This window comes from Suncus etruscus, chromosome 9 (genome assembly GCF_024139225.1).
Source record: "Suncus etruscus isolate mSunEtr1 chromosome 9, mSunEtr1.pri.cur, whole genome shotgun sequence".
In the NCBI taxonomy this organism is placed as follows: domain Eukaryota; kingdom Metazoa; phylum Chordata; class Mammalia; order Eulipotyphla; family Soricidae; genus Suncus; species Suncus etruscus.
This window is the reverse complement of record NC_064856.1, coordinates 77,241,964-77,252,794: the sequence shown is the minus strand read 5'-3', so window position 1 is coordinate 77,252,794 and position 10,831 is coordinate 77,241,964. Positions and strand designations below refer to the sequence as shown.

At 42.3% G+C, this 10,831-nt stretch overlaps 1 protein-coding gene across 1 annotated transcript in view; it reads left to right on the top strand.

The window, feature by feature from the left end:
• Positions 1-311: 311 nt before the first annotated feature.
• The window catches only part of LGR4 (leucine rich repeat containing G protein-coupled receptor 4), a 123,252-nt gene continuing 112,732 nt past the window's right edge, over positions 312-10,831 (top strand). The window contains exon 1 of the mRNA XM_049780971.1: positions 312-514. Coding sequence (XP_049636928.1) covers positions 327-514 — 188 coding nt within the window. The 5' untranslated portion in view covers positions 312-326. The remainder of the gene's footprint in view (positions 515-10,831) is intronic.

The following is a 10,831-nucleotide window of genomic DNA, read 5'->3' as shown; positions in this document are numbered from 1 at the left end:
CCCGCCACTGCGCCCGGCCGGGTCGGCTGGCCTGAGCCGAGCCCGGGGAAGAAGAAGAAGGAGGAGAAGAGGAGAAGGAGGAGGAGGAGGAGGAGGAGGAGCGGGGCCGCCAGTGTGCTTCCTTCCATGGAGCAGCGGGAAGGGCGCAACTCCGGAGCGCCGCGTTGAAGGAAGGCACCGCGTTGCAGCCCCGCGCGATCGCCCGCGGACAGAGCCTCCCTCCGGGTGTCCCAGCCCCGCAGGCCAGCCAGCCGCGCCGGGGGTGCCGGAGGGCGCACACGGACACTCGCCGAGAGAGAGGCCGAGCGCGGGAGGCGGCCGCCGCAATGCCGGGCCCGCTGCGGCTGCTCTGCTTCCTCGCCCTGGGGCTGCGCGGCTCGGCCGAGCCCAGTGGCGCGGCGCCGCCGCCTCTCTGCTCCGCGCCCTGCAGCTGCGACGGCGACCGTCGGGTGGACTGCTCCGGCAAGGGGCTGGCGGCCGTGCCCGAGGGGCTGAGCGCCTTCACCCTAGCGCTGTGAGTGCCCCTGGAGGTTTTGGGGGGGATCCGGGGGCCGGGTGGAGTGCGGGGACCCCCCCTAAGGGGAGGAGCAAATCGCCAATCCCACCTCCCACCTCCTACCCACTCGGGTGTCCGAAGAAGTGGGGACTCCGGCGCCCCATTTCGTCTCTGGGTGCTGCACCCATACCCGCTTTCTAAAGTTTGCCACTTGCGTATCCGATCCCCCCCCCCCAAGTGGCTATTTGCAAGCTTTTTTTTATTATTGGGGTGGCGGGGATTCGAACCTTCCGACCCCTCTCCAATCCCCCCACCCGAGTACATCTGGGGCCTAGGAAAGAAGGGGGGTGAATCTGGTGATATTTGCCCCTGGCAAGTCTTTGACTCTCGTTCTTGCATGCTCGCATGCTCGCGTGGGCCCCTGCGCAGCTAGCTGGCAAGGGTTTTTCTTTTTTTGCAATAGAGTCGGGGTGGGTGAGGTGAGGGCGCCCAGAACTTGGCCCCGTGTCTGTCTGCACGTTTCTTGGGGAAGCGCCTGGAACCTTGTTGAGTTCCAGCATGTGGGGAGAAGAAACACCTGTACCTGTGCCCGAGCGACCTGGCACCCCGCTCCCCCTTTTTATTAGATTCAGCTAACAAACGTCCAGGTTTTCGCAGGGCTCAGGGGTGCCCAGAGAAAAAAGCAAGGGAGAAAAGTGAGAAGGAAATTGTAGGTTTCTTAGTGAAAGTACTCTTCTTAACCAACAAAGCCTTTTTTTTTTTTTAAGAAAAGAATGTGGACCTGAGATTTATAATGTTGGAAGAAAATCTGAGTTGCAAAGTATATGCTTTGCCTCATGCGAAATGTGGGTAGCATTTTTTCTCCCCGTACCTTAACCAGCGGAACTTTGCTTTTAAGCTGCCCGGGGGCGGGGAGGGAAAGTCACCCAAATGTTTTTAATTTCCAAAATCTCCCTCTTCCTCCCGGAACCTAAGGACCTTGGGTATTCTCTTTAGGAAAAAAGAGGAATTTGCAAGTCGGTGTTGGCACATATTACCCATAGAGAAAGAATAGGGTGATTGAGTGCTGGGGCTGGGTCTTTGCTCTTCTTCTACCTTTTTTGTGCTGTGGGCCAGTTGAGTGATTAAATCAAGAGCAGTGAAAGAACAATTTGAGAGAGGAAGGGATTCCGAGAGGCCCGTGGGTACAAGAGAATTGCCTTTTACCTTTCAGCTACTGAAAGGGACCTCTTAGGAAGAGATAGTTTGAAAGGAGTCAAGGATATCTCTGTAGATATCCATTCCATGCAGGCCAGAGCTAGGCTGTATTTTCAGGTGGGTTGTGGGAGGTGTTTTTTTTTTTTGTTTTGGGGTAATGGGGTTTTATTGAGTACTGATGGCTTTTGGCTTGGAACCTGTCCTCTTCCTTCTTTTTCTAGATACCCCACTCTGTGTCTCCTTCTCCTCGGCCCCCATAACTACAATGTTAGTTATGTATCTGAAAACATTAAAGTTCACTATCCTGAAAAATGAGTGAACTTTGCGATGGAGAGCAGTTTGGCTCCCTATGTATATTTAAGTGGGAACATTTGAAGGGGAGTGGGAAAAAGTGAGTGAGAGAAGAACTGGGAGGAGATGAGGCTTTTTGAGATTTTAGGGAATTCACTAGAAGGGTGTATTTACCAGATACCTCTTTTAAGTCTCTCTGTAAGTAGCAAAGCACGCTTTTATATTTTAACCAGTTGTAAAGAGCTTAGCAAATTCCTCAGGGTGTTTTTTTTGGGGGGAGGGGTTTGGGTTTGGGGTCACACCTAGCAGTGCTGAGGGGTCACTCCTGGCTCTGCGTTCAGAAATTGCTCCTGGCAGGTTCCAGGGGCCATATGGGATGCCGGAATTTGAACCACAGTCTGTCCTAGATAGGCTTCGTGCAAGGCAAATGCCCTACCGCTGTGTCATCTCTCTGGCCCCCAAGTTCCTCAGTTTTAATGAACAGACTTCCTTTCACAGGAAAGGGGCTGTTTACATCAGTATTTACACCACAAAGAAATAATCATATTAAACATTTAAAAATTATTTTTATTCAGGTGTTGGGTCACATCCTTTGGATCTCAGGGCTTACTCCTGGCTCTGTTTTCAAGGATCATTCTTGGCAGAGCTCAGAGGATGGATTAGGGTACCAGGGGTGAAGCATGGGTGACTCACATGCAAGGCAAGAGTTCTACCTGCTTTATTATCTTTCTAGTCCAATAATCATATTTTTATGAGAACACATTCCTTTCTGTGATACATCAGGCATCTTCTTTTCAAATTCACTCTAAGTAGTGAACACTATATATATTGTGATCTCTGGGTCTTAGAGCACTTACTTTTCTTAGCCTAGGAAACAGAAAGATAATGGGCATTGATCCTGATAGATTGCCTAGACTAGCAATACTGATGCCAGTGTTGGTGGTGGTATGTATATGTGCTCTTTTCTTCTATTTGTGTCCTGTGGACTGTACAATCTGATAATTTCTTCTTTCACTAGACCACTTTTTATTTCACTCTCAAAAGTGAATTGAAGTGAAAGACCAACCATTCCATCTAAAGGGTATTTGAAGGTCTGTATTATTTGCATTTTGAAAACCAGCTAGTTCAGTAGTTGTCCAAACCTGAGTATGGCAGGTGCTGGAGACCAGTCACACGCTTGTGGTATGTGTAGGAAGGACACAGTGGGGTTCCTGGGGTCTTTCTCCCAGTATTGCTGGTCTCTTTTCCTGTTCTAACTTTTATAATGCAACAGTTACATACCTGTGTTCTAGGAAACGGTTACACAACTGTGTTCTATAGCTACGGTTTCCAACTTACGGTCATCTATTCTTAATGAGAATGTGCGTATATGTGATATGTGTGTGTGTGTGTGTGTGTGTGCTCACGTGCATGTGCACACATTTTAGTCACATCTGACAGAGCTCAGGACTTATTGTTCCTGATTGTAAACTCTGGGGTCACTTTGGTAGGCCCAGAGGACCAAGTGAGATGCAGGGGACAAGGCCGGGTTAGCCACATGCAAGGCAAGCACTCTACCTGCTGTACTAACCCTCCTGCCCCCTTTCACTTCTTCCTAATTTCTGTAGTTTGGGCACTCTCTTCCTCTTTAGCTTACATTAAAAGAAATGAAATTACAAACAAAAATAAAAGGTGAAAAGCTGAAACTAATTATTAATCAGTATTCTTTTATTTTTTTCCTTTATCAATTTTTTCCTTTATCAACTTCACTTCTGAGGAATATGCATTCACATTGCACTGGAAAACCCCAATTTACAGACAGCTGGATATTATCTTTTCAACATGGCATTCGTAGCTCCTCATATGTAGACGACACTAGGGAAAGATTGTAGTAAATGGATAAAAACTTCAGACTCCACAGATAAGGCAAAATTAAGGCTTGGGATTTAGACATTCCCACACAGAATTGCCAGAATCAGCATTCTCAGCATTGTCTTGTCCAGATCTGAGAAGGCCCCAGAGAGAGGATTCTTCTTTAGGCTTCTTCTCCTTTAGGCCCGTTTAAACTTGTTTGGTCTAACAGTGCCTATTTCCTGCTGAAAGCTGCTTTATCCGAGTCTGGGGGCAGAGGCAGGTGTAATCCTCAGTATTATTCCTCAGAACTTCATATTCACATCTCTTGCTGCACCTGTAGTTCTCAGTCCTGTGCCATCATGCACCAACTTGTCACAGATGACCCTGGGTGTTTTAAAGGAAGTGATCTTACTAGTATTAACATTCAGTTTATATTATTAAAAGGACTCAAAGTTATTTCTGTATCAGTGGTATCAAAATCACTCTTATTAATTTTGTGGGAGAAATAAATGACATTGTAATGGGGGTGGTTGGGGACGTTGCTTGAGCACAGATTTCCACAGCCCTGCATGAGATCTGGTGCTGTTTTTGGAATATAAAGAGTATTTTAGTGATTTTTGTGGAGACAGTGATTGTTCTGAGCCCTTGATTCTAGTCCTTGCATTCCATTAAGTGATGGCCTTGGGCAAGTTATTCTGTGTGTGTGTGTGTGTGTGTGTGTGTGTGTGTGTGTGTGTGTGTGTGTGTGTGAAAGAGAGAGAGAGTGAGTGAGTGAGTGAAACAAAATGAGCTGATTGGACTTAGTAGATTATTTCTAAGGCTGCTTGTGGCTTCTAGAAGTTATATAATTTTGTCATGCTTTTAAGCTTTAAGATGACAAGGTGGTGGCAATGTTATGATTATCTCATAAAAAGATCCCGGGGACAGCAGAATGTCATTCTCTATCTGAAGTTGCACAAGCCTATTTCTTACCACTCGGAGGCGGAGTTCTTTGTGTTTAGAAGTGTGTGTTAGGAAATTTGCCATGGAGACTTGTTGCAGAATGCTAAGGTGCTTTGCTCTGGTAGAATAGCCCTGCTGTTTCCTGTGGGTATGGCTTAACACTTGGAAAATAAAATCACTCTGTTTCAGTAATTTGGATACTGTACAAATAGTTACTCAACATCCTCACTTCCATATAATTATTGTAATCTCTTCAACCTTCACAGTGTGCTATCACGGATGCTGGCAGGTTTGCAGGTTGACTGTTTTCTCCATAGAGTTGATGGTCACTGGTTACCTGAGGGGATTTTGAAGAGTTTTATAATATAAATTATTACTATTTCTTCTTTTAAAAGCATCATCTTGAATTCCTGTGTGTGTGTGTGTGTGTGTGTGTGTGTGTGTGTGTGTGTTCTTTACTTCAGATACCTTTTATTATTTTTTTTTTTTTGGAAGAGTGTTAAGTAGAAAGTATTTTCTTATATTTTCCCTTGAGTCTGCTGTGTCTGGCCAGTTCCAAGTCAGTAGCTAAATGTTTACATTGTTGTGGGGGAGGAGTCGGGTCACACTTGGTAGTGCTCAGGGGTTATTCCTGGCTTTGCACTAGAAGTTATTAATGGCAGGCTTGAGGGGGAGCATATGGAATGCTGGAGATTGATCCATGGTTGTCTGCATGCAAGGCAGATGCCTTACCTGCTATGCTCTTGCTGCAGCGGTTTACTCATTTTTGATGGGAATTTTTATATCTCTTGATTTCTGAACTATTTATCTGTAAAATTTCCATTCAATCTGTCTTTCTAGAGATGACTTGCTATGACATACAAGTGAGCTTTGTTCTAAATAAGGCAGTTTATATGCATCTACATCTTTAAGTATAGATCTATTATTTCATACTCTATTGGATTCTGTCTAAATACAATGAAAGAAAGATCAGTATGTTGAGAAAAGGAGTGCTGGTTTCCAGAATGGTCAATAAATCATGAGTGACCTTGAATGAGTGACAGGCCACTTTAACCCTTCAGAGGCTTAGTTTCTTTGCCTATAAAAGCAGGTAGTAAACAGCTCTTAATGCCAAGGGTTATCTTTTTATATAGCTGGGCTTTCAAAAAAATTGGTTTTGGGTTACACCCACCAGTGTATAGGGCTGCACTGACTCTGCCATTCACACTCCTGGTGAACTTGGAGAATCATATGTGTTGCCTGGAACCAAACTCTGGTTGGTCATATGCAAGCCAAGCACTGTACCCACTGTACTATTTCTCTGTCCCTTAGTTGTTCTTTAAAAAAGTGCATATCTTGTGTCTTCTGTTTTATGTTCAGTCAAATATAGATTCCTACTAGTGCCAGCTCACTACCCCTTTTATTTAATGGCAATAACTGCCTCCCAAGTCGATGTGCTGGCTGTGGTGTGAGAGACACCAAAAACTTGGTCTACAAGTAGCCACTAGTGTTTTATGATTTCCAGCTGAACTGAATGCTAGTGACAGTTATGGTATCACAAGCATTTATTGTCCAGGCTCTTGGCTCCTAAGATTAGAATCCTAAGGTAACTTTTGACAACTTAATCTTTTAGGGAAGATCAAAGTTGTATGCTAGTAGGTGGGTCTAGGCAAGTTTAGGCATTTTCTTGGCCTCTGTCAGTCTATCTCTCAAATCCTTATTTTAGTCATCTTTATAATAGTGGAAATGATTGACAGCCCACAAGTCTGGATTCTGGTCTCCTTTGTTGGGTATATGCTTTTAGTCTGTTTTTCTTATCAGTAAATAATGGGTATTGTTCTAGATGATGGTTTATGAATTTGAATTTCTTTTTTAGGCTTTGAATTTCTCTGAATCTGTAGAATATGAATTGAGCCATGGCTTAAATGTCTTAATTCTTAGAATTGCAGGAATCTTAATTCTTCAAATTGCAAAAATCATTTAGTGATTGAATAACTTTTTCTAAAATGATCAAATTTTTTCCACTATAAAAATGATTCAAATATTTGTGAAAACAGATGTTGTTGTTATACCTGAATTAAAAGTTTCAGTTCTTCCACATGTGCCTTTTACTGTGAAACACGCAATGTAACTTAGACTGTTGTTGATAAGATAGCTCTTCTCTTTTAAATTTTAAACAAGATCTCAAGGTTATGGCATTACCCGTGTGTTACTCAGCTTGTTGCCTCGTGCAACCTTCAAGTTACTGGCAATGCTTAAAGACTGTTTTTCTTAGGATACAAGAAAATGGATCCTTTCCCCCAACTTTGTTCAGTGAAGTGTACTTTTTCAAAAGCTTCAGGGAGGATAATAAAATGCGTTAGTTTTAAATTCTGTCAGTGAAAAAACATTTAGCAAATCAGTCCTCTCACAGAATGACTAATTTGTCTGCCTTAGGTGACTTTTCTTTTGTGTCTTAGACCAGGTAGCAGCTCTATTGTTTGAAGTTGGGCGAGGTTCAAAATGGAGTGTAGAAATCAGTCTTAGCACAAGATACCTCATGATTTTCAGAGTTCATATCCAGTTAACAACCGCTCCACTTTATAAAGGCCTTAGCAATTAGTACTCAGATACTCCTGTTAGAAATTACAATGTAATTATGTGGTAGGTAATGCACTCAGGATTCATCCACCAAAAGGCAAATGTTTGTTCTTAAATTTTTGTCTATGGCTGGGACTATTTTTTAGTGAGTTTCTTAAAGTTTTCTGAAATATTCTATGACTTGATAGGCAAATCAAAACTCTTATTTTGAGCTGTGTCTCTGAGGGATGTTTAAAGGGGCTGGAGAGGTAGTTCCGAGGTAAGTTACTTTCCTTAAATGTGGCCAACCTCAGTATAAATCCTGGCACTTTGTCTTCTCAGGCTTTACTCCTGGCTCTGCCTCCAAAACAAAAGAAAAAAAGTACATTTTTAAATTATCTTTATTTAAACACCGTGATTACAATTATGATTGTAGTTGTATGATTTCAGTCATGTAAAGAACACCCCCTTAACCAATGCAACATTCCCACCACCAATGTCCCAAATCTCTCTCCTCCCCACATTTTGATACCTGATTAGAACACTAAGCAGATTCTCTTCCCCTTCTTTGGCAAGTTTATGGTGAAATTTGGCATTATTTGCATCTCATTTTAGATGTAAGTGGTGAGGTTAGGACTACCGTTGTAATATATTAAGTCTAATGAATAATATTTTTAAATGTATATTTGTAATTCTATTTTTATGCACTAAAAGGTCTTATGGGGAAAACATTGACCCTTCCTTCCCCCCATTCCCCTGAGGCACCATGTTGGTTCATAAGGATATAAGAATCTCCTTGTAAGGAAATGTAAGCCATAGATATTTTGGGAGGCAGCTGGGCTAAGACAGGGTATACATTTAGTCCCCAGACTAGTCTGTTTGTGCTAGCGACAAAAGATGTATGGAGGAAGCATACTTTATATATAACAAAATATCTGGTGACCCCTTTGCCTTTATATTTAATTTGTAGTTAAGTATTCCAACTCAAGAGAATTTAGAAATTCTTTTAGCTAGTTGTTTCTTTTCTCTGTTTTTCTGTTGGGAATGTTGCCTTTTATTTTGCCAAACTATAACTATAAAGTTAACAAATGTGTGAAAATTTGAATATAATCCTGAAAACATTTTTTGATTCTTGAATTGAATTTTAGAATCTGCTATTTATAAATAAAACATGAACTCTATTTTCTGAAAAATATTTTTCTATCTGATGTGACTTTTTGCCTCCTAAGAAGAGGGATGTGATTCATTTCTGGCAGGAAGATGAACCTTTACCTGGACACGGTGCAAGGCAGTAACAAGAAATGTTGCTGGGATTGCTTCAGTCTCACTTCCCTGTTTCCTCAGGGCTGTGCAGTGTGCGCATGAAGCGCTGAGACTAAACCACTTGAGTATAAACCACTGAGTAACTTCCCTGAAGAGCTGGGTTAGGGCAGTTTTCCTGGAAATGTAGGTTCATGTTCTAATTCTCTCCACATTACTGGGGTTGAAGGTATTTCAGCCTTCAACAACTGCCAAGTGGCAGTCTTTTCTCTGAAATTAGAGGAACTGGAACAGAGTTGATAATATGGTCCTTCTCCCTCTACCCCTCCCCTGCATTTTTTAAGGGATAAGCTTCACGTTTAGACCCTCTTGGAGAAGATGGATGATTGAAGAAGAGCAGAGTGTGCCCTCAGAGGAGACACCACTCGCTACTATTCTGTTTTAGATTGTCACCATCTCTGCTTTTTGTCCATTTCAAAGAGCTGCTTTCTCACAGGAGAATTCTCCAGAGTTAGTCTCTTGAATGACTTACACTGTAGAAAGTCTTTTCTGGGGCTGGCGTGGCGTCCCATGTGGTCTCCTAAGCCAGGGGCGACTTCTGAGCGCATAGCCAGGAGTAACCCCTGAGCGTCACCGGGTATGGCCCAAAAACCAAAAAAAAAAAAAAAAAAAAAAAAAAGAAAAGAAGAAAGTCTTTTCCTTTTCCCCCTTCAACTCACTATTTCTGGTAGTGGGAGAGAAAAAGCAAATAATGTCAGCTAACCTGGAGTATTCTTAGAGCATTTTCCTTTTCTTTCTTTTTATTTATTTATTTATTTATTTATTTTTTATTTATATACAGGGCTGTGTTCAGGTTGGCTCTGTGCTTAAATGTCACTCCTGGTGGTGCTTAGAAAACCATGTTCATCTGCATGCAAAGTAGATGCCATACCTTTTCCCCAGGGGCCCTAAGTCAGCTTTTTATGTCACTAGTTTCCAGTCTTCTTATAAGAATATTTTTATAAACAAGCCTTCCAAAATATTTCTGTTTTTAAAAGTTTTATCCAGTAAGTTTTTCAATCTGTGTGTTTTGTTTATTTATTTTGTTAGTTTTTTGTTTTGTTTTTGGGTCACATCTATTGATATTCAAGGTCATTCCTGGCTCAGGGATCCTGGCTGTCTTGGGGGATCATAGAGAAAACTGAGGATCCAATACAGGTAGGCTGCCTGTAAGGCAAATGCCCTACCTGCTGTACTATCAGGCAGGCCCCAAGTTCCTAAATCTGAGCTTTGGGCCTCTTATTTAACTTTTTATGGCATTGACTTAGAACTACTATGTAATAGGTTACAAGGAGGACCTAGTTTGTTACCATTTGTTTTGAGGAATATTAAACAGCTGTATGTGAGTGTTATCCCTTTATGGTTTAAAATTTCATTTCTCTCTTTTTTTGAAATTTAAATTTTTTTTTGTTTTGTTTTTGGGCCACACCCGGCGGTGCTCAGGGGTTACTCCTGGCTCTCTGCTCAGAAATAGCTCCTGGCAGGCACGGGGGACCATATGGGACACCGGGATTCGAACCAACCACCTTTGGTCCTGGATTGGCTGCTTGCAAGGCAAAAACCGCTGGAAATTTTAAATTTTATTTTAAACCTATATATGTATATTTAAAGGGGTGCTTTTTGGTAACAATTAGAAAGCCTACTAGATAAATTTTAAAATTATAACACTTCTCTATTTAAAGTGTGTATTGAACCCAAAGGCTGCTGGGGTCATAATAAGGGGCCGAAGTGATAGCTCAGTGGGTAGGGCATTTGGCTTTCAGGCAGCCAAACCGGGTTCAATCCTCAATATTCCATTTGCCCCCTCTCATCTTCCCCCCCACCCCCGCCTGCCAGGAGTGATAGCTGAGCAGAGCCAGGAATAACACCTGAATGCCCTTGGGTATGTCTCCAAACCAAAAAACTACAGCAACAACAACAGTAACAAACCAACATAATAGTCCTGGTAGAGAAACAGTAGCATGTATTTTTTTTTTTAAATCAAGATAGGATCTCATAGATTGTGTTGCCTTGTTCCTCATATCTCAAGGGAAAAAATATTTTCTTGCCTTGGACTCTGATTTATTCTTACTTCTTTCAGTTGGCTAACAGGGGAACTTAGTGTTCTCCTCATGTACATGGGCACATGATCGCACTCAATGTCTGGGTGATTTTGAGATAGGAATTTTCTAAGTCCAAATTGTAGAACACTGAGGATTTTTATTACAGGATGCTCATAGAAAGCCTGGGAAAGCT